This window comes from Notamacropus eugenii, chromosome 1 (assembly GCF_028372415.1).
Source record: "Notamacropus eugenii isolate mMacEug1 chromosome 1, mMacEug1.pri_v2, whole genome shotgun sequence".
Lineage (NCBI taxonomy): Eukaryota > Metazoa > Chordata > Mammalia > Diprotodontia > Macropodidae > Notamacropus > Notamacropus eugenii.
Window position 1 is genome coordinate 247,090,823 of NC_092872.1, and position 27,994 is coordinate 247,118,816.

General features: G+C 36.5%; 1 protein-coding gene and 1 pseudogene across 4 annotated transcripts in view; both read right to left on the minus strand.

Moving 5' to 3' along the window:
- Nucleotides 1–632: 632 nt before the first annotated feature.
- Nucleotides 633–27,994, minus strand: part of LOC140517308 (olfactory receptor 13A1-like) — a 107,870-nt gene continuing 80,508 nt past the window's right edge. For all 4 annotated transcript variants that reach the window (XM_072628448.1, XM_072628447.1, XM_072628446.1 and 1 more), the window contains 3 exons: nucleotides 15,123–15,208; nucleotides 6,679–6,806; nucleotides 633–6,081 (listed from right to left, as the gene is read on the minus strand). In XM_072628448.1, coding sequence (XP_072484549.1) covers nucleotides 5,078–6,007 — 930 coding nt within the window. In that variant the 5' untranslated portion in view covers nucleotides 6,008–6,081; nucleotides 6,679–6,806; nucleotides 15,123–15,208 and the 3' untranslated portion in view covers nucleotides 633–5,077. The remainder of the gene's footprint in view (nucleotides 6,082–6,678; nucleotides 6,807–15,122; nucleotides 15,209–27,994) is intronic.
- LOC140517306 (olfactory receptor 13A1-like) lies at nucleotides 20,163–27,564 on the minus strand (annotated as a pseudogene).

Genomic DNA, 27,994 nt, shown 5'->3' on the forward strand with positions numbered 1-27,994 from the left:
TAAGTTTAGATTACTTAGTTTCCAATTAATTTTATTTTCTATTTTTTAAAAATTATTTATTTATTTAACTTTTAACATTCATTTTCACAAAATTTTGGGTTCCAAATTCTCTCCTTATTTGTCCCCTCCCCCCACCCCAAAACACCGAGCATTCTAATTGCCCCTATAACCAATCTGCCCTCTCTTCTATCATCCCTCCTTTCCCTTGTCCCCATCTTCTCTTTTGTCCTGTAGGGCCAGATAACTTTCCATATCCCTTTACCTGTATTCCTTATTTCCTAGCAGCAAGAACAGTACTCGACAGTTGTTCCTAAAACTTTGAGTTCCAATTTCTCTTCATTCCTACCTCCCCATCTGTTCCCTTTGGAGAGCAAGCAATTCAATATAGGCCAAATCTGTGTAGTTTTGCAAATGACTTCCATAATAGTGTTGTGTAAGACTAACTATATTTCCCTCCATCCTATCCTGTCCCCCCATTGCTTCTGTTGTCTCTTTGGATCCGGTCCCTCCCCAAGAGTGGTGACTTCAAATTGCTTCCTCCTCCCATTGCCCTCCCTTGCAACCTCCCCCCCACCCTGCTTATCCCCTTCTCCCCCACTTTCCTGTATTGTAAGATAGGTTTTCATGCCAAAATGAGTGTGAATTTTATTCCTTCCTTTAGTGGAATGTGATGAGAGTAAACTTCATGTTTTTCTCTCACCTCCCCTCTTTATCCCTCCACTAATACGTCTTTTGCTTGCCTCTTTTATGAGAGATAATTTGCCCCATTCCACTTCTCCCTTTCTCCTTCCAATATATTTCTCTCTCACTGCTTAATTTCATTTTTTTGAGATATGATCCCATCCTATTCAACTCACTCTGTGCTGTGTGTGTGTGTGTGTGTGTGTGTGTGTGTGTGTGTGTGTAATCCCACCCACTACCCAGATACTGAAAAGTTTCAAGAGTAACAAATATTGTCCTTCCATGTAGGAATGTAAGCAGTTCAACTTCAGTAAGTCCCTTATGCTGTTTACCTTTCCATGCTTCTCTTCATTCTTCTGTTTGAAGGTCAAATTTTCTTTTCAGCTCTGGTATTTTTATCAAGAATACTTGAAAGTCCCCAATTTCATTGAAAGACTATTTTTTTCCCCTGAAGTATTATACTCAGTTTTGCTGGGTAGGTGATCCTTGGTTTTTGTCCTAGTTCCTTTGACTTCTGGAATATCCTATTCCACACCCTTCCATCCCTTAATGTAGAAGCTGCTAGATCTTGTGTTATTCTGATTGTATGCCCACAATACTTGAATTGTTTCTTTCTAGCTGCTTGCAATATTTTCTCCTTGACCAGGGAACTCTGGAATTTGACTACAATGTTCCTAGGAGTTTTTGTTTCTGGATATCTTTCAGGTGGTGATCTGTGGATTCCTTGAATACTTATTTTGCCCTCTGGTTCTAGAATATCAGGGCAGTTTTCCTTGATAATTTCATGAAAGCGGATGTCTAGGCTCTTTTTTTGATCATGGCTTTCAGGTAGTCCCATAATTTTTAAATTGTCTCTCCTGGATTTATTTTCCAGGTCAGTTGTTTTTCCCATGAGATAGTTCACATTATCTTCCATTTTTTCATTCTTTGGTTTTGTTTTGTGATTTCTTGGTTTCTCATAAAGTCATTAGCCTCCATCTATTTCATTCTAATTTTGAAAGAACTGTTTTCTTCAGTGAGCTTTTGAACCTCCTTTTCCATTTGGCTAATTCTGCTTTTGAAAGCATTCTTCTCCTCATTGGCTTTTTGAACCTCTTTTGCCAATTGAGTTAGCCTATTTTTCAAGGTGTTATTTTCTTCAGCATTTTTTGGGTCTCCTTTAGCAAGGTGTTGACCTGCTTTTCATGCTTTTCTTTCATCTCTCTCATTTCTCTTCTCAGTTTTTCCTCCACCTCTCTTACTTGGTTTTTAAAATCCTTTTTGAGCTCTTCCATAGCCTGAGCCCATGGTATATTTATTTTGGATGTGTGGGATACAGAAGCCTTGACTTCTGTGTCTTTCCCTGATGGTAAGCATTGCTCTTCCTCATCAGAAAGGAAGGGAGGAATTATCTGTTCACCAAGAAAGTAACCTTCTATAGTTTTATTTTTTTTTCCCTTTTCCGGGCATTTTTCCAGCCAGTGACTTGACTTCTGAGTTTTCTTTCCACACTCACCACGCCTCCAGTTGCACCCAGCCAGTTCTTGGGGTCTGAGATTCAAATGCTGTTTCCCAGCCTCAGGGCTTTCAGCGGGGGCAAGGCTGCTATTCAGTGTGAGATTAAGTTCAGGTCCTGAGGTGGGGGCAGGGCCGCTTCAAGGGGCTCAGTTCCCTCAGGGGGTTTATGTGGAGACCTTCAAAAATGGATCCAGGCTCCTGCCTGCTTTGGGAAGCCCTGTCCACCGCCACCCCAGCTGCTGCTTCCCAAGGGGGCCTGAGTTATGGGGACACCCCACTCCCCTCTTGACCAGCCAAAGAGACCCTCTTACCGACCCTTGTCACGTGTGGGTGGAGTGACCTGTGTGGCTGCTGGAGATTCTGTCCCTGAAGCCTGCTCGGATCTATTCCCCTCGGTACCGCGTGGCCAAGCAGGGCTGTGCTCTGCTCTGGGTCCGGGGTGTGACGGACCTTTCACATCAGGTTTTCATTTCCCTCTGGAACAGAAATCTTGCCCACTCCATTATTCTGTGACTTCTCCTGCTCCAGAATTTGTTGGGAGTTCTTCTTTACAGATATTTTATGGGCTGTGGGTTAGGAGCTAGCATATGTGTGTCTTTCTACTCTGCCATCTTGTCTCCTCCCCCCTCACTTTTTCTTCTACTTCTACAATTTGATTTTTAAAATCCTTCTTGAGCTCTTCCAAGAAGGATTTTTGGACTTGAGGAAAGTTCATGTTCCACTTTGATGTTTCAGATGTGGTTACAGTGACAATGATGTCCCCTTTTGAATTTATATAATGTTCTTCCTTGTCCCCATAGTAAGAATTTCTGGTCTTTGCTTTTCTAAATTGCTTTTGCTGATTGGGTTTGATTTTTTCTGGCTTTTAATCTGCTGTTGAGGATCAGGGTGCTCTGTGCCATGCTTTTTCTGCTGGGAACTAGAGGCCTGGTTACTGGCTGGGGCCTCTGGTTCTGGCAGCTAGAAGCTGTATAATGCTGTAGGTTAACTGGTGCTGAGCTGGAGCTGGCTGTTGTGTGCTGAGTTCAGGTGGCATCTTTCTTCATTTCCCTGGGGTTACAAAAACTTGAAGCACAAGGTGTGAGGGAAGAGTGGTCTCACTGCTGGAGTTCTCTTCTTCCCCAAGGGCTGCACGAGATCATATGTAAGTTCAATAGCTGGTGGACACCTGTCTATGGTGCAAGTGCTGGTTTTCTATACTGATGTCTCCCAATTTCCCTGATTGTGCAAAATCCCATGAGGACCATGGTGCTGGCACTTACTGGCTCTATCACCCTGGGGCTCAGGATCTCCTGCTGGTTTGTTGAGATGGGGTCTGCTGCTGACTTACCTGGATGCTTCCTGTCCTGTACTCTTTCACTTCAGCCATAGCAAGAGGGACCTTTCTTATTAATCCCCCAAGTCTCTCAAGCTAAAAAACTGCTGTACCATATCTTTCTGCTGGCTCTACTATTCTAGGTTTTCTCCTGGTGTCATATTTTCTCTTTTTTTTCAAGGTCAGTAAAGGAGAGTGAGAGTGATTTGTTGCTTACTCTGCCATATTAGTTCCTAGAAGTCCCCCAACCAACAGCTTTCTCAGTAATTATTACAGCTTCACTTATATCAGCTTGATCTATTTTCTACATCAGTTATATTTTGATATTAAATATATTACACTTTCTTCAATTTCATTCTTTTGACTTTATTTTAAGAATTCATGTTGACTCTCAGAAAAATTAATTTGATCCATTTTGATTTTACTGTAGTTCTGTATCTTTTCAGTTAAAAGGGGTCTTTATTTTCAATTTTCTTCTCTTTGTGAGGGCTACTGGTGGAATAATGGGTGGAGCACTATTGGAATCAGGAAACTTTATGTTCAGATTTGACCTCAAACACTTACTAGTTCTGTGACCCTGAGCAAATAACTTCACTTCTCTTTCATCTCTTTTTACTCTATAAATGCAAATAATCATACCATGTATATTTCAGGTTGTTGAAAGAAACAAAATTAGTGACACTTGTAAAAAGTGCTTAGTACTGTTCCTGGAAGATAGTAGCCACTATACAAATGTTTATTTCTTTCCCTTCCATAGCTCTTATTTTCTTTATAATTTAAAAGATTGCATCATTTTCCTGAAGAATCCTAAATTTTCTTGTGAGCTTACTTTTTTGTTTGAGTGTTCTGATTATTGGGGTTTTGGGGGTATCTTTGTTCTGGGTTATGGCTTTCATAGTTCTTATAATGAAATTCTCTTTTTTTTCTTTTTAATCATTCACTTTTGTTGCTCAGGCCTCAGGACTTTAGGTCTAGATGGAATCAGCTTGAGGGCCCATCTTTCATACTGGTAGCCTTTCATTATGCTTTTTTTTCACTGCCACAGTCACCAAAATTCTCTACCAGAATCAGCATTCATGAAACCCTTTTCTTTGCATGATGAGAGAGAGTAAAGAGAGACCTTTAGTTTGCTACAAATTAAATCAAAAGAAGTTCTTCTGTGGTATAAGGGAATTAACTGTGATCTTTTCCATTGTTCCTGAAGCCTATCAAGTTCATACTAAAAATTCAAATAAGTGTCATGTATGTGGGTATAAATTCAAACGAACTGTTTCTTTAGAATATGACTTGACTACAAAATTCTTGTTTGCCGAAACCACGTATCTGACATAGTATGGCAATTCTCATGTTTCTGTGCCATTCTTTGGACATATCCTGAGTTTTCCTTCATGAAAAATGATCACAAGAAATGTAACTGGGGACTTAGATAGTTTACCTAAGGGCACATTCTGAGTTCAGGAACATTGTCTACCAGGAAAGATAATACATAAACTTGTTCCTGGCTGCGATCCATGAACAATTTTGTGATTCAAAGACATTCTTGAGCCAATTTTTCTGAACTGTATCAGTTTGACAAATGCTCAATTATTTCCTAAGAAAGGGACACAACTTATTGAGTGCTATTTTCACATCCTTGTTTCTCAGGGAATAGATTATAGGGTTCAAGGCTGGGGTCACTACGCTATAAAACACTGAAGCTACCTTGCCTGTCTTCAGAGACTGACCAAAACCAGGAATAATGTATACATAAATGATAGTACAATAATACATGGTAACCACAATAATGTGGGAGGAACAAGTGGAAAAAGCTCTCTTCTTCCCTTCCTTGGTCTGGATCTTCAAGATGCTGGAGATGATGAAACCGTAGGACACCAAGATGAAAAGAAAATTGAAAATAGCAAAGAACATGTCTGCCACAACTACCATTGCATTGTTGACATCAGTTGAGGAGCAGGAGAGAGGCAATAATAGAGGAATTTCACAAAAGAAATGATCAATGATATGGGGGCCACAGAATGACAAGCGAAGAGTCATAATGGTGTTTATTGTTGTATTGGCCCCACTGATAGCCCACACTGCAGTTGCTATGAGACAACAAACTGTCTTGCTCATGATAGTGGTATAGTGGAGGGGCTGGCAGATGGCTGCATACCGATCATAGGCCATGGCTGTGAAAAGCAAGAGCTCAGCTCCTAAACACCAAGACAGGACATATATCTGAGCTATGCAACCACCATAGGAAATGGTGTTCTTGGTTATTATATTTTGCAGCAGCTTAGGCACCACAGATAAGGAGGAGAGAATATCCACCAAGGCCAAATTTATAAGGAAAAAGTACATGGGTATATGGAGGCCTGGATTTTGAATAATCACAGTCATAATGAGTGAGTTACCTGTAAATGCCAGTATAAAAAGTCCTAAGAAGACGCTGAAGATAAGGATCTTAACCTGAGGATTTTCAGAGAAATTTTGTAAGATGAACTCAGCCACTGAGGAGTGATTATTTGATGCCATATGAGAATGTTATCAGATTTCTTTTTGTCCATGTATGCCCACAAAATCCAACCCACAGTAGATTATTTTGTTCACTAAAGAGAAGAAAACAAAGATTTGAATTAAAATTAGGCAAAGTAAAAAGGCTTTGATATTCCAATATCAAATTTTGACAAAATAATCAAATTATATTATACCAAAAATAGGGAAAGATTTTTTGGTTAGTGCAATCCCTTCTCAATGAATTCATTCTCCCCACAGGGTTAAATATAGCATACATCCCCATCCCCAATCATGCACACAAATCATCATCATCACCAATCATCTTCTTTTTTTTCTTCTTCCTTCAGGAAATTCTTGTTCTTTTTCATCTGACATTTTATACCACCTTCAACATTTTTCTTCAAAGTTCTCCAAAATACCCCACCCATGAAGTTAACCCAACTAAGTTTCCTGGCATAAACGATTTAAACGAGTCTTTGCAAAGGGAATATTAAACTGGGGAGGGACTCATCCAAGGTCAAACGTAATGTTAGGCTCTGTAGAAATTAGAATCCATGATTCTTGGCTACCATTTTGGTGCATTATATACACCACCAAATAAAAGCTTGTTTGGAATATGCATTTTCAATATCTGAAACCAGACCTTCTTGAGAGCACTTTATGATGTAAAAGAAATTGAAAGAACTCACAAACAGTCTTAGAAGCAGAAATGAAGCTGTTACATCTCAAGGTAGGAAAACAGTATCTAAAAATATTCTTGAAATCCAACTCATTCATCTCTGTCAGAGCAATGTGTTGCAAGTTTCAGGTGTCCTTCCTACAAAGACAGACAGAAATAGATATCTTTTTATCAACAGAATGAGGGATTGGTGACCTCTGATGAGCTTATATTTCTAAATCCTTGAATAAAAAATCTAGCTTGGGATAAATAGAAAACAGTGATTTTGAATATGATGCTGAGGAAGTTATAGTGTCTTCACACTATCAACGAACTGGAACTTCTTTAGCAAGTCTCATGTCTCAGGTACTGGGCTACGTGCTGTTGATAAAAAAGACAGCGATTTAGGATGATTAACAATAATAGCAGGCGATATCTAGATACATACATACATACATACATATACATACATGTGTACACATATAGAAAGTTTGTTAAGAATCTTCTATGTGCCAGATATTGTTAAACTTTGAGGAATACAAATACATGTCCCATTTCTCAAAGAGGTTATAATGGAGAAAACACATGAAGGGATGATGGTGAAAATGGTGGGGTAAATTACACACAAGATATCATAATGTAGAAATAACTGGAAAGTTGTGAGAATGGTTTGATGTGAGGATGTGGACAAAGAGCTGGCCTTGGAGTTTGAGAGTCCTGACTTCAGTCCTTCCTCTGAATGTGTAAACTCTGCACAAATCACTTATCTTCTTTGTCCCAAGCCATTCTCACTCCAAGATTATTTGAAGATGGATTGATCTTCCTTGTAAAGGAAGTCCTTCATCATGAATTCCCTATGCTCAAGAAACCACATGAATGATTAGAGAGATAGAGAGAGACATAGAGACAGACAGAGATACAGACAGAGAGAGAAAGAGGCTATCCCCTCCTGACATTATCACTAGATATCCCTCTGTGTATCATGTTTATTCATAATTGTTTCCATGTTGCCTCCTCCATTAGCATCTGAGCTTCTAGAAGAAAAGGCGTATTATTTTCTTTCTTTTCATTTCCAGTACTTAGCACACAGGGCCTAGCACTAAGAAGATGCTTAATATTTCCTGACAGATTCATGAGGGGATATTTTAAAAATCATTGACTTATGAGTATTAAAAATTAATAAATTAAGAAGCATAAAATAATAGCTAGATAACTAGCTTTGGAGCCTGGAGAAATCTGGATTTGAATTTCGCTTCCGTATTTAATTAGCTCTGGAAACACTGATGAGTCTCTTAGTTTGCTTCTATGAATATCAATTTCCTAATGTGCAAAAGAGGGATAAATATCAGAGATGCATATTACAGCAGGCTATTATAAAACTCCTAAGAGAAAATGAAAGAAAAATTATTCACAAGCTTTAAAGTACTACGTAATATCGGTTATGATTGTTATTACTCAAAGGTAAGAATTGTAAAAGTAAATTTTAGGCGTTTACAAATGAGGATGATAGAAGAAACTGAGGCCAAGAGAGAGAAGATTATTGAAAAAGGATTTCACTTATACTGTTTCATTTGGTGTGAATGAAAATATGATATAGATAGGACACATATTGTTATTCTCATTTTAAAGCTAACTGTACTTGAGAAACAGTTGTAGTTAACTGGTAATTTACTGGCTTTTCTTATGAGAGTCACTTGCATTGCTTATTCTCTATCTTCCTCCCCACAAACTCCCCTCTTTGTCAAATGAAAAGGCTGGACCTATACAAAGATATAAAATATCATAACTTGACAATAATCTATAAACTCTATTAGGACTCCAAATTAAGAATCCCTTACTTACTCACACTCTCACAGCTCTCTTATAATGGGACTGGGCATAGATTCTGGGTTTCTAGACTCAGTTTCCCAAATCTTAATTTGGTGCATTCTAAATTTCTTTGATGAATGCAATTTAGTGTTAACATGATGGTTTCCTTTTTTGTTTTGCTTTTTCCTCAATAAGATATGCCTAGAGTTTGTCTTAACCCATTAGAATATAAGCTCCTTAATAGAAAGGGCTTCTTTTGTTTCTGCTTGCCTTTGTATTGTGAGCCCAAAGCATAGTGTCAGGTGCATGGTAATCCCTTTAATAATGCTTATGAACTTGACTTCATGACATGATTTCTATACCATCTGTTATGGGCAAGCACATCAGCTATGGCAGCTCCCCTATACCATCAAGACAACACAATCACAAATATATTCATGGTGCTTTTATAAATGAGAAGGTTAGTACAGACTATATTCCCTTTTGAAAATGACAACTTTCCTGTCCTGAATACTTTTCTCAAAGTGCCTCAATGCGTGCTCCTTGCTCACTGATTAGAGACTTCTAGTTCCTTTTCTCTTGTACCTTAACACACCCTCTGTCTTCATAATCCCTGTGCCCAAAGTTCCAAAATATTAGAAGTCAATTGAGAAGGGAGATTAGGTACTTGAGCAAAGATTTGAAATTGACAAGCCTGGTGAGTTTCTAAGACAATGAGTTTTAAAAAGAAAGGAGTAGGTTTCTTTGGTGTCACCAACTGTGATGAAGCAATGCAAAGGGAAGGGAAGGGGGAGAAGGTGAGCCAGAAGTAATTGGCAATTTTTGTCACTTCTTGTCTCTCACTCCCCATCTTTCCTTTGTGGTCCCCATGTCTGAATCCACCTCTTGCCAGTTTTCCCACCAAAGAAGACACAAGGATTTAGATAAAAACAAGAATTGTAGAAGGGCCCACTCTATGCTTCTGGTAGTTGTTAGATTGAAACAAATTAGATTAGGAATTTCTTGAACAATAATTGAAAAGGGAAAAGTTAACCAGTTCTCCATCATAACATCCTAACAAGGATGTAAAAACTCCCAGGTTTTTTTCTGCTAATAAAAAAAATTAAATTTTGAAGAAATCTCTTTGCCGTATAGAGCATAGTTTTATATATCGTTCCTTTTCATGCTCACACAGTGCTGCAAAAAAATGGAGCAGATGTAATTGTCTTCACTTTGGAAATGAGAAATCAGACTTACAGATTTCAAGTCATTTGTCCAACTATGGAAATAGCAAGTGACAAAGTTAGATCCTTCCAATTCAAATTTCTGATCAGTTTCTAATCTAATTAAACCCAATCAGATCTAATCTACTACAATTCTAATTAGATCCTCCTTTTTCAAGTTCAATTCTCTTTCTACTATGTCTGACTGTCTTTTTGGAAAAAGTGGTTTAAAAACTGGCAAGATTGTGTGATCTCAAAGAGGGGAATCCCTTAACTGCAAATCAGTAATCATCATTACCTTACTGAAACTAGATAATTTTTTAAAAAATGTTACTAATAGTATGCAAATGTAATATATACATATAAATATGTTAGGTCTGTTTGTATAGTAAATAAATTTGAATGCATTATGCATTTATATAATATAAATGTCTATATATATTTATCATATTTTTGTATTATATTATGTAATGATATATCCAATCTTGTCCTATTATATTCTATTAAATTATAATGTGTACCTGGATAAAGGAAACTGCAAGTTTTAAAGGAGGACCTAGAACTTATACTTTATACCAAAACCACGTTTAAAAAAATTCATTTTACATGATTTCAAAATGTTGGGAGTTTACTATATAGTATTGCCATGAATTCATATGTGATGAATGAGGCAGTGCAGAGTGGTAGACAGAAGGCAGGTATTTTTCTCAGGAAGAACTAGATTTAAATCCTACCTCTGACATGAGTTTGAAGAGGTCAAGGTTCTAATGCTTGTTACACAAGGCAACTAAGAAGGCAAGTTATAGCAGGTGGCAAACTACATTAGTGAAGTTATTTTCCATATTAAATGTTCCCTACTGCCATGAAATTATTGTTCGGGAAAACAGTACAATTATTTATATTGGTAGAAGCAGCACCATCAATAGTAGCAGCAGTAGTCGTAGGAGTAGCAGTCATAGTAGTAGTAGTGATTGTACTAGTAGTACTAGTAGTAGTAGTAGCAGCAGCAGCAATAGCATTAGTGGTAGTGATGGTGGTGGTAGTATTAGCAAATTATGGTAAAAAGAAATGCCTGATAATAAAGAATTCCATGAGCCTGATTCTTTTATTCAATCACAAACTTTAAGGTGGAATTTTAAAAGGAAAAACAGAGATAATACTTTTCATTCTTATCAACAATTTTATAATGTCTTATTTTATTGAAAATTCTCCTTCTCTGCCTCTATCTCTCCTGTCCCTCTCTCTTTCCCTCTCTTCTCTCTCTCTCTCAATCTCTCTCTCTCTCTCTCTTCTATCTGTGAATCTGATATCTCACTCATCCTTTTGACAATTTACATAGATACAAAGAGATTTATCATAAAAATGTAAACATATATAAATTTTAAATAGGCATTTTTTTCCCTTTCCTACTCATGAGGTCAGTTTTGATTTCATTTTTTAACAAAGGAAGCACTATTTTTCACTTATTAGGAAACTTACCCTTTTCTGGTAGAGGGTAATAACCAGAAGATTCTTTTTTTTCCTAGAAAACCTTTTTTGCTCAATAATTTGTGTGTGCCTTGGTCTGTATGTAGGAGTTGGGCAGGGATGCTATTATGCCCAGTCCTTTTCCAAAGGTCAGCTAGAGAGAGCCTTGGGAAATGCTGTCATCTTAGCCCCTAGAGGTACAATTAAACTATGACTCTTCCTGGACTAAGTTGAAGCTATGACATGATAATTCCAATAAAAAAAAAATGCAAGTACTAAGTTATTCTTTGGTTTACAGGTCACTAAGCAACTGATGTGACTGATGTTTGGGGTATATTTCTCCACTAGTGAATTAACAAAATGAATTGACTAATAATAGGATGCTAGAATCTTAAACAGACAAGCCTCTAAGATGTACCAACATAACTAACATATGTAATGAGCTCTTTGTACCCGAGAAAATAAAACAAAACATAGAAGAATATAATAACAACAATAAAAATCAGAATCTAGTTTCCTTAAAAAATCTGATAAAAAGACCACCGAAAACTTGCAAGTGAGCCTTTATAAACTATGACAAATCTCCATGCTACAAATGCAAACTTCAAGCCATTCTAGAAAATTCAAGAAATCTGTCATGGAAGTAGAGCAGCAGTAAACACAGAAATAGTGCCTACAACTGCCTGGATAGAATTTCAATTTGTAAGTGCTCAAGAACAAGATTCTAAATAGGTGCTGCCATATCAAGTATTGAAAATCTCCAAAGTATTTGGAAAAAGCTTTCAAAACATGGAGACGAGTATGAGAAGAAATTTAAACCCTATGACAAAAGGGTTATGTGAATGTCATCTATATCATTTGAAAGACTCTTGGCGATGTTCTAAATTCTAAATGTTCTAAAATTCATTGAATTAATTCTCCTCACAGGAGAAGTGTACATTCTAGTGGTCTTATTCAATTGCAAAAGGCATTCATTCCATCTGCCTGCACCAAGGTCCATAATATATTAAATGTGTAGGAATAAAAGCAACATAATGCCTTGAACATTTCTATCTGTATTGCATCAAGAAAGATAATGTGATGATAATGATGATAGTGATAGCAACTTTTGATTAGACACAAGCCTTATGTAATGCTTATATTTTGTTTAATTAATTTTAAGTGATGTCCAACTCTTCTGACCCCTTTGGAGTGTTCATTACAAAGATAATGGAGTAGTGTGACATTTCCTTCTCCAGTTTGTTTTATATATGAGGGACTGAGTCAAACAGGGTTAAGTAATGTACCCAAAGTCATACAGCTCTTCAGTGTCTGAAGCTGGATTTGAAATCACGAAGATGAGTGTTACTGACTCCAAGTCTTGTGCTCTATTCACTGTTCCACCTAGTTGATTAAATCTAATATACATATGGTAAAATTAAAGTGTATCAAGAATATATGGATGACACAGTGAGATAGGAAGAGGAGAATGCTCTCTTCTTGCCAGTGCTGTCTAGATTTTAATTATACTGTAGAAAATGAACACATAGGACACCAAAATAAACAGGAAATGTACAATCCCAAAGCAGACATCTGCCAAGAGAGCTTCGATATCACTTATATTGAAGGAAATACATGACAACAATAAGAGAGCACTGGGGGCAAGGAATTTCACAGAAGATGAGTCATGGCTTTGGGTTCACCATAGGAAAGTTTTATTATCAGAATGCTACTTACTGAAAAAATACAGGCACAGATGTGGCATACTGCAGACACCAAGAAAATATAGAGTATTTTTGGCCGTCATGCTTTTCCACATCTGAGAAAAGTACTTTAGGTGATACAGACTGAATGAAGAAGTAGAGAAGTGTCATATATGCTTAATTATGTGACGCACAATTATGTGTGTGTATGTGTGTGTTAAGGGGTCTTTGTTGGAAATGAAGCTTACTTTATCTAGACATATTGTGCCCTCAAACAACATCAAAACGAAAATGTCAGCCACCTATTTCCTTTGTGATGCAGGGCAAATCACCTTTTCTCAAACTCATTTTTGTATTCTGTGAAGGGAGAAAAATATTTATTCTCCTTTTCTCACAGACTTATCAGAATAATCAAATGATAGAAATCATTCTGATGTGCATTCCCTTTTATTTAGGGTAAGCAATGTTAAAATGAATGTACTTGGTCTCATTTTATCAGTGGAAAAATGGAGGCAGTGAGATGTTCATTAGCATGCAACAAGATACACAGTAAATGAATGGTAAAGCTTGGAATTTAGTACAGGTTTTGTGTCTCCATATTCTGTCAAATTTCCACTGACCCAAGCTGCCTCCTTTAAAATGTGAAAATACTTTAAGTATTACACATGTTGTTCCTTCTATATGCAGGCTATCATTACCTTTAAAAATTATATTTTCTAGGTTTTATAAAGTAATCCTTTGGTAGGTCAATTGGCATGGCACAGAATAAGTAAATTGGTTTAGGTAGTATGGCGTATTTATTATGTTGACTTGGCCTACATTGGAACAATTAATATTTCCCCAATTTATTTCTATAAAGAATATTTTGTAGTTTTATTCATCAATTCAGGTAGGGAGGGCTATAGGAGAGCTTCAATTTGATTCTTGACAAATAAAAATCACAAGAATTTTACTTTCTGTAATTTTCAAGTGAATTACACTTTGACTGGTGATCTCCATACATCCTTTTGAATATCTGGCCACTGGGTTCAGATGGCTCAAGAGGAAAATTGAGGCTGCTGACCTGCACAGTCTTCCTTCACTCAAAACAAAGTCAAGTGCAAGTCATGTCATCATTTCTTTGATGGCATAGCCTTCCTCAGCAATCAAGGACAAACACAAACAAATGCTTGTTTATGTTTGTTTTTCCAATCCAATAAATCTTTATTAAACACCTACTATGTACCACATCCTGTGCTAAACATTGCAGATATAACTAATAAAAGAGAAAAATAGTCCCTATCATTGAAGAACTTACAATTGAAGGGGAGAGACAATACAAACACAGGAAGAAAAGGTTTGGGGGAGGGGGCATTGAGAGCAAGGACATCACTTTCTGTGATATTCAAAACCAGGCAGAGCAGCAGGTACAAAGTAGAGAGTGCTAAAAATCCAGCGTGGGCCCTCTACAAAGAAAGGCAATGGGAGAATTTCATATCCACCTTGTAGTCCTCCAATCAGAGAGGAGAGGAAGCTAAGGGAAGGAGTTTCAATCATATAATATAGTTGCGTGATAATGAGATTATTTGTGATGCAGTTTTCCTGGGAGGAGGACCTAGTTACATGGAGTTGAAAAACAGGCAGAAAAGCAGGTGCCAAGTGGAGTGTAAATCCTAAAAGTTCACTGGCAATGTTAATTGTGTCAATGATTTTTAGTTCAGAATTTTCTAATTAAATATTGAAATCAATTTTAAAATACAATAATTCTGTTTCCACTTGTCTGTGCTTATTCTCTTAATTAATGCTTAATTGATATTCTTCATTTTTAAATTATAGACATTTACAGATTAGGCCCATTCCAGGAGCACTTACTTTTAACAGAGGAAAAGAAGTGAAATTTACTGTGCAATGACCTCATAAGAAAGTATATTCACCATTACACATATGTAGCACCTACATGCTATTTTTTTACTAGGCTATTTTTTAATTAACAGAAATTGAGAGGGAAGGGAGAGAGAGAAGGAGGTATTACTTCAGCTATACTAGGACCCCTAGTCACAGTATTGTCTTCCATTGTTCCCAAATTCTACAAGATATCACATCCAAAGACCTGCTATGAATTCTCAGATTTCCTAAGGATCAATATTTGGACAGCATACTTCCTCACTGACGTGATATTTAACTCTCCCCAAGGGATAATGTTTTTAATGGTCCCACTTTTCCTTTTATTTAACTAACTGGTTATAATTACTCTATCACCAACAAAGGGGAAGTGAAGTCAGCTCCAAACACAAAATCACAGTACCTTGGATTTGGATGGGACATCAGAGACCCACCTGTATCTGAATAAGAAATCCCTCTACAATATAGCCAACAAGTGCTCATCTGCTTGATGCTATCTCCATCCACTCTCCCAGGTATCCTATGGGAGAAAAATAGAGGTTGTAAGAAATACTTTAGCAAACAACTCCTTTGTGAAATATATTGCATAGCACTGTCCAACTTTCTTCCCTGGCATTCCATGGGTGAGGTGGATAATGAAGCTATGCAGATGTGTCATTGAAATCTTGACTTCTGTATTGACCTGTAAGCCCCACCTTCTCTGGAAAATGATAGGGAAGGTCCTCACTAAAATGATGGTTCACTCTCTAAGGCTTAAGAGCAAGGAGTAATTCCTCCTCTACCACATGAACTACATGAACCAAAGCACCTGTCTATAAAACTTTGTCTCTCTTGAGTTTCCGTGGCTTCATTTACATTGATGTGGTTGTACTAGTCAGACTCTAAGATTTCTCCTAATTCTAGTTTCTGGGATTCTATTCTAAGCGTACTGGACACTGCTGCTAAAGACTCAATACAAATTTACTAGTGAGAAAGAAAAAGTCTCATGTTGTCACTGCATTCAGCTATGATCTTTTCACACCTGTAATTGCTGCAAGTGCATTCACCGACAGTAATATTTATATTTTGAAAGGTTGTCAAATATAAGAGGGATTAGATTTTTTCTACTTGGTACCCAGAGAGGGAACTATGAGAGAGAAGCTGTCTAAAGATATGTTTAAGTTAACTATTAGGAAAACCTTCCTCACAATTAGAATTGGCCAGAAATGTACCAGGCTTCCTCCAGATGTTTCCCTCAAGATTTTCAACCAGACAACTGTAATGGTAATTTAATGGGAAATTCTTTCTCATTTATTAATATGTCCATGGGACCTAACTGGGTCACAAAGAAGTCTAAGTCACATGGAGCCTGTGGTGGGAGGAGTTTGCTGAATGTCTGGTACAGGAAGGGTGGACCAGGAAGTGGTGGAGCTAGAGAAGAGCTGAGAGGAAGTTAGTTATGAGAGGAGGAAGAGCTAGGAAGGATGCAGGCAAGGAGGCAGCTGACTAGCAAGAGTGAAAAAGTTTGTCTGTGATTTTGTTGAAGGGAGCCTGCTTGTGATTTGTTTAATGGAGTTGATTTGTGGGAAGCCTAGCAGGGGGAAGACTTGGGGATGGTGTTGTTCTCTGCATGGTTATTATGTATAGACTATGATGGGTTTGGCTTTCTGGTGTCCGAATATATGTTTCTGTCCTCTATGTGGTGAATTTGCTGTATTTTGGGATTCAGAATTGTGCCAGGATATTTATGGCCACCACAGACTCTGTAAACATCACGTTGACACTATAACACCTAAGTTTTAGAGGGAATTTATGTGAAGGTACAGTATGCTATACATAATGTATAAGTTTCCTTCCATTTCTGAAATTCTAACTGTTAAGTATGTAGAGTTCATTTACCTCCAGGAAGTTGTACTGCATAAAACAAAAAAAGAAAATTGAGGAGTTTGTATCATTTTATGAAAGACTAAAAAATACAAGACTACCTTTTTTTAAAAGTACTTGGCATTCTATTTTTATCTTTCAAACATATTAAAGCACAATTTTATTTATAGGTTTACTTTATTATCATTTATGTATATTTACAGATTACTCACACTTCATGAATCGTTTCCTATAATAAAACTTATAATATAGTGATTTTAATTTAAAATTCATTCAGCATTTAACATCTTCAACATCTCCATCTATCCATTTAAAAAATTAATTGAAAATCCATTGTCTCTCCATCTCCATAACCTCATTGAATAAAAAGAACATATTGCTTTTAATCAACATGTGCAGTAAGCAAAACATATTCCCTCAATGACAATATACATATGTCATGTATGAGTGTGTACATATATACGTGTGTTTGCATATACACATGCATACAGCTAATATCTAATCTTCAAAGAACATTTGCTGTTTAGTAACTTTTGATAATTCTAAACTGCTTTCCACAATTGTTTTACCCACTAAAAGCAACACTGTCAGTCTCAACAATTTGCCAAATTTCCCACAATCCCATTCACTCTGTATCATTTTCTATTTTTATTCTCTTTCCCGTTGTGATGAGTGAGGTGGAATCTCAAAATTGCTCTCATTTGATGTTGTTCTATTTAATAGTGATTTGGAGTACTTTTCTTATTGCCACAGCCATCATGAATTTCTCCTTTGAGAGCTATCTCTTTATATCTTAGGCTATTCATCAATTGGGGATTGGCTCTTTTTCCTATAAATTTTAATCATCTCCATTATTTGGAAATTAGAGTTTTTTAAACAAATTAATTTAATGAGATAAACTGGTTGTAAAGATTTTTCTTCTTAAGTGTTTATCTCTCAATCTTAGTTTTATGAGATTAACCTTGTATATTATATAATGAAAATATTCATATTATTTTCTGTAAACTCTTCCTTAATGAACCTTCATTAATCCATAGATATGATAGATAATTTCCCCATGTTTTTCTAATTCATTTATAGTGTGTCCTTTTATACGTAGGTCATCTACCCATTTGGAGTTTATCTTTGTCTATGGTGTGAGGTGTTTGTCTAAATCTAAATTCTTTCATGCTACTGTCCAATTTTCCCATCAGTATTGTTGTTTTTGTTCTTCAAAAATGAGTCTTTATCTCAGTACCTAAGGTCCTTGTATTTATTGATTTATTGGAGGCAGCTAGGTGACTCAGCTGATAGAGCACTCAGCCTGGAGTCAGAAATATATAGCCTCAGAAACTTAAGAACTCTATCACACTGGGCAATTCACATTACCTCTGTTTGACTTAATCCACTGGAGAAGGAAATGGCAAACAATTCCAGTTTATTTGCCAAGAAAATCCCATGGATAGTATGGTCCTCAGGATCATGAAGAGTCAGGAATGAATGATAAACAAGGAATTGGATATATTTGCTTCTCTGTGCTATGTACGTAATCAGTTCCACTGTGCTCTTTCTATTTTCTTTTAAAATAGTACCAAATTGTTTTTTAAACTACTTACTGATTTCTGTTTAGATTTATCTAGGAGTGCTAGGAATTAATTGAGCTTCCTCCATTATGATTATTTAATTTTTTCTCTCCTTTGTAAAGCATTTAGATCTTTCTTTAAGAATCTAGAAAAAATTTCAGAACCAAAATGGCAAAGTAGAAGGATGGACCTTTCTAGTTCTATCCCCATAGCCCATAAAATACATGCAAAAAACATATTTCTTAACAAATTCTGATCAGCAGAAGCCACAGAAGGACAGATTGAAAGAGACTGTCAGCCCAAGACAGCCAGGACAGATGATTGGGCTTGGAGCAGAACATAGTCCAGCCTCGGTCATGAGGCACAGCACAGATAGGACTGGAGCAGGTCTCAGGGCAGAGAATCATGAATAACAGCTCCGGTTCCCAGATAACACACAAAAGCCAAAAAGACAGCTTCAAAGATCGGTAAGAATGTTCTTCTACATAGGTGAGAGGGGAGCAGGATTTGGTCCTAACCTGGACCCCAGGGCTGAGGTACCCACCGTTGCAACAGGATGCCTTTTTGGAGCCCTCTGCCCAAAGGATCTGGGGGAATTAAGTGGTGAATCTGGGTCTCAGTTCTGAGTGGTGGCCAAGGGATGAGGAGGAGAATTGTTTTGGTGGAGCTGCTGGAGGCTTTGGAGAGGGAACTCTACTCACAGTTCCTAGGCAGAAAAGGTTGTGGTTGCTTCAAGGTCAGAGTACAGACCATGAGAGGAGTAATTTCTCTCTGTTGACTGTTCCACTTTAGAGGAACTGAGAACTTGCAGATCCCTAGAGTATACCCTTCACTTGACAAAGGTATCAAAAGTCAAGTAACTGAATGGGAAAACATCCAAGGAAGGTAAAATACATAAGACTATACAGAAGGTTGCATTCTTGGCAAGAAGGTCTTTTCTTCCTTACTTTAGGATGAGGAACAGCAAAGCATACCATCAGAGGAAGAGATAAAAGGAAAGGCTACTACATCCAAAACTCCAAAAAAATATACAGTGGTCTCAGGCCAGTGAAGACCTCAAAAAGGATTTTGAAAATCAAGCAAGAGAGATGGAGGAATAATTTGAAAGAGAAATGAGAGTGAGGCAAGAAAATCATGAAAAGTGAGTCAATAACTTGCTAAAGGAGACCCCAAAAATGCTAAAGAAAATAACCCCTTTAAAAACACACTAACCCAAATGGCAAAGAGGTCCAAAAAGCCAATGAGGAGAAGAATGTTTTAAAAAGCAAAATTAACCAAATGGAAAAGGAGGTTCAAAAACTCACTGAAAAAAATATTTATTTAAAAATTAGAATGGAGCAGATGAAAGTTAATGACATTATAAGAAACCAAGAAATTACAAAACAAAACCAAAAAATTGAAAAAATAGAAGCAAATGTGAAGTATCTCAATGGAAAAATAACTGACCTGAAAAATAGATACAGGAGGGACAATTTAAAACTTATGGGACTAACTTCTTTTATAAGTGAATTCATCAGAAGTATTCTCATATCTATAATTAATTGTTTCCTCTCATCTATTTTATTCTCTTGTACTTTTTTCCTCTACATTCTTATCTTCCATCTCCAGTAGAATATAAACAGTTCTATATCTATATTTCAAAGTGCCTTTTCATTTCCGTTGTTTTAATTCAAAGTCCGTTTTTGTTCACAGGATATATACTCAGTTTTAATGGGAAAATTATTTTTGGTAGTAGACCTTTGTATTTTGCCTCACAGGACTTTTCATTCCATGTTTTGCATTTCTTAGAAGTGATAGCTACAAACCTTATTAGGTTCTTCAAAATTTTTATTCTTTCTGGCTGGTTTTATACAGAATGAATGTAAGTACTAAATAGTAATTGCTTCTCTTTTCCCCAGGAACCCAAAGGGTCTTCCCCTCCTACTTTGACTTTTTTCTACATATATATATATATATATATATATATATATATATATATATATATATATATATATATATATATTTTTGTTAAAGAGGCTAGCCCTTGAGTAACTTAAAAAAGCCTATTCATTGAATGGGTGTATCTCACTCAAAGTGGGAATGTGATAAGACTTAACTTGAAAGAGCCAGGGTCTCACATTGCATCCTGGGCAATCTCCAGTCATCCTGATGAATATAAGACCACTGGACCCAGATGACTCAGGAGAAGAAAGGGAGATTATCAACCTTTCACGACATTTCCTCACTCAAATCAAAGTCAGCTACAAGTTCTAACATCATCTTGATGTCATGGTCCTCTTTGAGAATGAAAGACAAACATAACAACAACAAGAAAAACAATCTTTCTGACTGGTTACAATTTTTTTTCTTTATCTCTGGAAGCTCTGGGGACTGGCAATAACATATCTAGGAATTTTCAATTTGGGGTATCTTTTAGGAGGTCATCAGTGTATTCCTCTTATTTTCATTTTTCCTTCTTATCAATCTAATATATTTGCCTTTTTCAAAATCATTTCTTGAAAAATGATCTGCAAGTTTGCGAGTTTTTTTGTTATGAAGTTCATTTCATCGTATTGCAACCTGGCTGAAGAAACGTAAGTCATATTTATAAAATAAGGCCTACATTTTTCAAAGTCCCGATATTCACACCGTCATTGTGAGTGAAAAAAAAAATGCTGGAAAGACCTACCCCCCACACAATCCAGAGCTGATCCCTTTTAGTTTTCTTTGTGGAAAAACTATAAACCCTAGAGGGGAATTTGTGATGCACCAAGAATGTTCTTAGCAAATTTTACCCAAAAATTCTTCAGTTATCTCACCTTGATCTATTTTCTAAGTCTGTTGATTGTGATATCAAGTATCTTACAGTTTTTACAATTTCATGTTGATTTCTAGAATCATTCATTTATTCCATTCTAATTTTAGTGAATTTTGACTAGAGTATGGTTTTATACCACCTCTGTTAAACTGTGGGTCTTTATTTGCAACTTGCTGCTCTACTTCCTGAGACCAGCTGGTGGGATAGTAGGTACTGCACTGGGTTTGGAATCAGGAAGCCTGGAGTACAGATCTGGCCTCAAACACTTGCAAGGTCTACGACCCTGAGCACATCAATTAACTTCCTTTTTCTCTCTGTTTCCTCAACTACAAAATGTGGATAATCATAGGATGTATATTTCAGATTGTTGAGAGGATCAAAGTGCTTAGCACAATGCCTGGTACATAGTAGCCCCTATATAAATGCTTATTCCTTTCTCTTCCATAGATTTCATTTCTTTTATAATTTAAGAAATGTATCATTACTCTGAAGAACTCCAGTTGTTCTGGGGGGCATAATTGTTTCTTTGAGGTTCTGATTATGGGGGGGGGTGGATATCTTTGTCTTCTGTGTTGGTGTTTTGATCATTCCTGGAACAAAAGAAGTCTTTTCCCCCCTTTTTAATTGTTTACTTTTGTTGCTGAGGCCTCAGAAGTTGAGTTCTAGATCTCCTTGACTCAGGAGTTGGAGTTAAGTTGAGGACCTAGCCTTCATACCGGTAGTCAATCTCTATGTCTTATTCATTCCCATAGTCACCAAAATTCTCTAGTATAATCAGCCTGAGTTGAAGTCTTTTCCTTTGGATAAGGAGAAAGAATAAGGAGAGGATTTTTCTTTAATCCATAGTTAAATCAAAGGAAATCTTCTTGTGTTGTAAGAGACCTAATTGAGGTCTTCTCAATAGCACCTGAAGCCTATGAGCTCATAACAAAAATTCCAGTGTCTCACCTCATTATTTGACATCAGACAGTATAGGCAATCACATCATTAAATGAATTATCTCTCAGAATATTTCTTGGCTACAAAATTCTGTTCTGCTTAAACCATGGATCTGACTTGGTGTGGCACTTTGAATGTTTCTGTGCCACTCATTGGACACATTCTGACTTTTCATTCATTAAAAGCTTCAAGAAAAAGTGTAGCCAGGGAGTTTGGTGGTTCACCTAAGAACACAGCCTGAGTTCAGGAGCATTGTCTACCAGGAGAAATGATGTGCTAACTTCTCTGGGCTGTGATACATGCACAAGTTTGTTTCAAAGATATTGTTAATCCCATTTTCTGAGCAGTATTAGTTTGTCAAATAGCCAATCATTTCCTAAGAAATGGACATAATTTCTTGAGTGCTATTTTCACATCCTTGTTTCTCAGGGAATAGATTAGAGGGTTCAAGGCTGGGGTCACTATGGTATAAAACACTGAAGCTACTTTGCCTTTCTTCATAGACTGACCTAAACCAAGAATAATGTATATATAAATTATAGTGCTATAATACAGGGTAACCACAATAATGTGGGAGGAAAAAGTGGAAAATGCTCTCTTTTTCCCTTCCTTGGTACGAATCTTCAAGATACTGGAGATGATGAAGACATAGGATACAAGAATGAGCAGAAAATTGAAAATAGCAAAGAACATGTCTGCCACAACCATCATTGCATTGTTAACATCAGTTGAGGTGCAAGAGAGAGGCAATAATAGAGGAATCTCACAAAAGTAATGATCAATGACGTTGGGACCACAGAATGACAAATGTACAGTCATGGTGGCTTGTATAGCTATATTGATGCCACCGACAGCCCACACTGCAATTGCTATGAGACAGCAAGCTGTCTTGTTCATGATAGTGGTATAGTGAAGGGGCTGGCAGATGGCTGCATACCGATCAAAGGCCATGGCTGTGAAAATCAAGGTCTCAGATCTCAAACACCAAGTTAGGAAAAATATCTGAGCTATGCAACCACCATAGGAAATGGTGTTCTTGGTTATTAGGTTCTGCAGCATCTTAGGCACCACAGTGCAAGTAGAGAGAACATCCAGTAAGGCCAAATTTATAAGGAAAAAGTACATGGGAGTATGGAGGCCTGGATGTAGACTAATCACAATGATAATGAGTGAGTTACCTGTGAATGCCACTACAAAAAGTCCTAAGAAGAGGCTGAAAATAAGGATCTGAACCTGAGGATTTTCAGAGATACTTTGTAAGTGGAACTCAGTCACTAAGGAATGATTATTTGAAGCCATATGAGTAGGTTGTCAGGTTTTCTTTTGTCAGCGTAGAGCCACAAAATCCAACCCACATTAGGTAATTTGGATCACTAAGGAGAAGAAAATGAAGATCTGAATTAAAATTAGACAAGTAAAAATGCTTTAATAATCCAACATCAAATTTTGACTAAGTCATCTAAATGTATTTCACCAGAGACCACAAATAGAGAAACATTTGATTAGTGAGATCTCCTCTCATTTAATTCATTCTCCCTACAGAATCAAATAAAACACAGACACATACATCATAATCATCATCTTCCTCTTCCTTCAAGGAAATCATGGTTTTTTCATCTGACATTTTATGCATTGCACCTTTACTGTTTTGTTGGCAGTTCCTTTACTATGTCATTCATGAAGTGAGCCCACTTAAGTTTAATCGTTTAACTCAGTTCTCTCAGTCTGGGTTGTTAGGGATGGCCATAATTAGGAATTTTCTGAATTATTAGAGGTCATAAAGAAAACTGATGTGCAAGACATAGGTAATGGAGTAGCATGCCTGGAAAGTGGTGGAAAGTAATGTTGTACCTGTAATGGAAACTGTACCAGAACCTGGATCAGAAACAGAATACAATGGTAATTCAAAGAGATTTAGGCCAAGGTTAAGTCATTAGGTAATATAGTTGATAAAGTGCTGGACCAAGAGTAATACTCAAGTTAAAATCTCACATCACATACTTATTAGTTATATGACTTGAGCAAGTCACTTAGGCTCTGAGTGCTATCATGATCTTCACTTTCATTTAAACACTCAGTTCTTTCATTAATATAGTTCCCTTTTCTCTTTTCAGTAGAATATATAAATAAGATGCAATTTCAACATAGAAGTCACTTAGTGTTCTACTTAGGTATTGATTTTTTATGCCTCTCTATGCGGGACCATCTCTCTTTTTCATTTACTTCTAATTTCATCATAGTTTGACAGTTGCTTCTAAAGCACTCATCACTCTTCATCACAATGGCTCCTTAGAGTAGCAGACATGTAGATTGCCTGTAATCAATCTGCATAACAGAAAGGAATCTTTCAAATAGCTTATATGCATTCACTATGAAGTAATTGCAAATGTGATCTAGATAACCCAATTTTACCACCCAAGAATTTTCTTGTGCTATTTAAGCTCAGGTTGATTAGTTTTTCCCTTTTCCTTCTTTTTTCTTGGTGATATACTCAGTGTCTGATATGATATTGATTAGATATAAGGTGAAGCTATTGTCTTACCTCAACACTAGACCCCATTGTACATGAAATGGTCACATTTCAGTTACCATTCCTGACATCATGTGGTTACATCTTCAATATGAACTATCTTCTAAGAAATCATTAGTTCAAAGAAGGCACCATTTTTAATTTTTCCTATAAACCAAAGAGTGGTAGGAATGGACTTAAAATTATACTAAAGATGCAAATATGATCTAAAAATAAATATATTAGCTATATAGGTAACTATCCATTAGACAAAAAACACTGGGAGAATTGGTAGGATCATGTGAAAAATCTGCCAATGTTTAGGGAGCTTTTAGTGGAGTCCTTTCTAGGCCTTCAGTGAATTTGTGTATTAACTGGCCAAAGTCTACTCATCCTTCTAAGTCTAAGAAATCCTCCCTTTCCAATTATCGACTTCTTAAAGGCTTGAAACCACCAATTTTGTGATTATGATTACAAAATTGAGAGAGTATTTTGCCATTCATCAAAATAACTTTCTAAAATTGTTACCAAAATGTACTGATCATTTGACCATATAGCCATTTCCTTCATAAGATCAGTTTTCGTAAGAAACAAGATATATTAAAGGGCACAGTAGAGCACAAACCTAGGGTAAGATTTTAATACAAACTCTATTATGTGCCCAAAGTCATGCTCTGTCTGTGGCAAAACTGCTGATGTTTAAGGGATTTTCTTTATAAACATGGGAAACTGGTGGGTAAAGAAACTACCTCTACTAACAGAGTCTGCTGCCTTCCCTCCCACTTTTAGTCTTTGAAAGTCACCCAGAACATTGACTTGCTCAGCATCTTAGTCCCTGTATGTATCCAAGACAGGACTTAAATTCAGGTCATCTTAGCTTTAAGTTCAGGTTTTTACCATTATACCACACAACCTCTCAAAGGTAAAGGAAATAGAAGTATTCATAGACCCACAGAATTTCAGAGCTGGAATAAACTTGAGAGCTCATTAATTTACTACTTTCATTTGACAAAGAGGGTATTAAACAGAGGAGGAACTTATCCAAGGTAGCACAGAAGGTTATGTAGAAATTAAAATAATTAAAATATCCCCTTCCCTGTAAAATGAGAAGATTGGACCTATAAGAAGATACACAATATCAGAACTTAAAAATAATCTCTACACTCCGTTGTGACTCTAAATTTAGGATCTCTGACTTACTCAAACTCTCACAACTCACTTATGACAGAACTGGGCATAGATTTCTAGACTCAGTTTCCCAAATCATAATTCAGTGCATTCTAAATGTTTTTTTTGAATGCAATTTAATATTAGCATGATGGTTTTCCTGTTTTGTTTTGCTTTTTTCTCAATAAGACATGCCTAAGGTTTGTTTTCTCCCATTAGGATGTCAGCTCCTTAATAACAAGGGATTCTTGTGTTTCTACTTCTCTTTGAATTGTGAGCCCTAAGTGTAGTGCCTGGCATTATTTAATCTCTTAAAAATACTTTTATCCTTGAATTGATGATTTCTATACCATCTGTTATGAGCAAGCACATCAGCTATGGTAGTTCCTCTATACCACTGAGACAACTAAAATATACTGAGGGACTTTTATAAATGAAAAGGTTGGTACACACTATATTCCCATTTGAAAATGAATACTTTCCTATTCTGAATATGTTTCTAAATGTGTATCAGTGTCAAGTCGTTGCTCACTGACTATTGAGTTCTTATTCCCTTCCTCTTCTACCTTAACACACACATCACCTTCTGTCTTCACAATCCCTGTCCCCAAAGTCCCAGAAATATTGACAGTCAATTGTGAAGGGAGATTAGATACTTGAGCAAAAAATTGAAATGGACAAGCCTGATAAGTTTCCAAGACAATAGGTTTTCGAAACAAACGTCTAGGCTGCTTTGGTATCACCATTTGTAATGAAGCAACACAAAGGGGAGTGAGAGAAGGTGGGACAGCAGGAATTGGCATTTTTGTCACTTCTCATATCTCACTACTCATCCTTCCTTTGTGATCCCCATGTCTCAATCCACCTCTTGACATTGCCCCACCAAAGAAGACCCAAGAAATTAGGTTATGCAAGAATTGTAGCCATAGAAATGTCAAAGGGCCAACTCTGTGATTCTGGTAGCTGCTAGACTGGAACAATTTGTATCAGGACCTTCTTGAACAATAATTTAGGAGTGAAAAGTTAACCAGCTCTCTATCATAACATCCTAACAAGGATGCAACAGAAAGTTCTGGCAACGGTCAGGTAATTTCTTTGCTAATAAAAACAAAATTTTGAAGATATCTATATGCCTGTATAAAGAATGGTTTTATTCATCATTCCTTTTCATCCTCACACTGTGCTACAAATGATGGGACAGATGCAATTATCTTCATTTTGGGAATGAGAAATCAGGGTTACAGAGCTCAACTAACTTGTCTGATACTGGAAATAATAAGTGCAAAGCTGGATCCTTCTGGTTCTAATTTCTAATCAGATCTGTTTCTAATCTTATTAGACCTAATCAGATCTAAACAACTACAATCTTAATTAGATTCTTCTTTTTCTAAGTTCAATTGTCTTTCTAATATATCAGGCTTTCTTTTGGAAATAAGTCATTTAAACATAGGCATGATTGTACGATTCCAAGGAGGGCATTCCCTTAACTGCAAGGCAGGAATCAATATTACCTTACCTACTTTAGATAATTTTTTTGCAAATAATACTAATAGTTTTTAAATATAATATATGGACACAAGTGTGTTAAACCTATACATAATATGTAAATATAAATGCATATTGCATTTATATAAAATATGTGTCTATATACATCTGTCATATTATTGTATTTTATTATGTTATACAATATCCAATCCTATCCTATCCTGTTCTATTGAATTATAATGTATATCTGAATAAAGAAAATTACCAAGTCTTAAAGATGGAGAACCTAGAACTTATACTTTATACCCAAGCCACATTAAAAAATTTCATTTTTGATGATTTCAAAACATTGGGCATTTACTATATATTATTGCCATGAATTCATATGTGATGAATGAGGCAGTGTAGAATGGTACACAGAAGGCTGGTCTCACTCTCAGGAAGAATTGAGTTTAAATCCTACCTCTGACATATCCTTGAATAAGTCAGGGACTTAATGCTTTCTACATGAAACAACTAAGAAAGCAAGTTATAGCAGCTGGGAAACTACATTAGTGAAGTTAATTTCCATACTAAATGTTCCCTACTGCCATGAAATTATTGTTCTGGTCTATCATGCAATTACCAGTATCGGTAGCAGCAGCAGCAGCAGCAGCAGCAGTAGTAGTAGTAATAATAGTAGTAACAGCTTCAGGAGTAGTAGTAGTAGTAGTGGTGGTGGTGGTGGTGGTGGTGGTGGTGGTAATCTTGGGAGAGGTAGTGTTGGTAATGGTGGTAATAGTAAATAATGGTTAAAGAAATCCCTGATAATAAAGAATTCCCTGAGCCTCATTCTTTGTTTCAATCACAAACTCTAAGGTGGAATTTTAAAAGGAAACACAGAAATAACCCTTTTCATTCTTATCAATAATTTCATCATTTCCTATTTTACTGAATATTCTTTGTCACTACCTCTGGCCCTCCTGGCCCCCTCCCTCCCTTTCT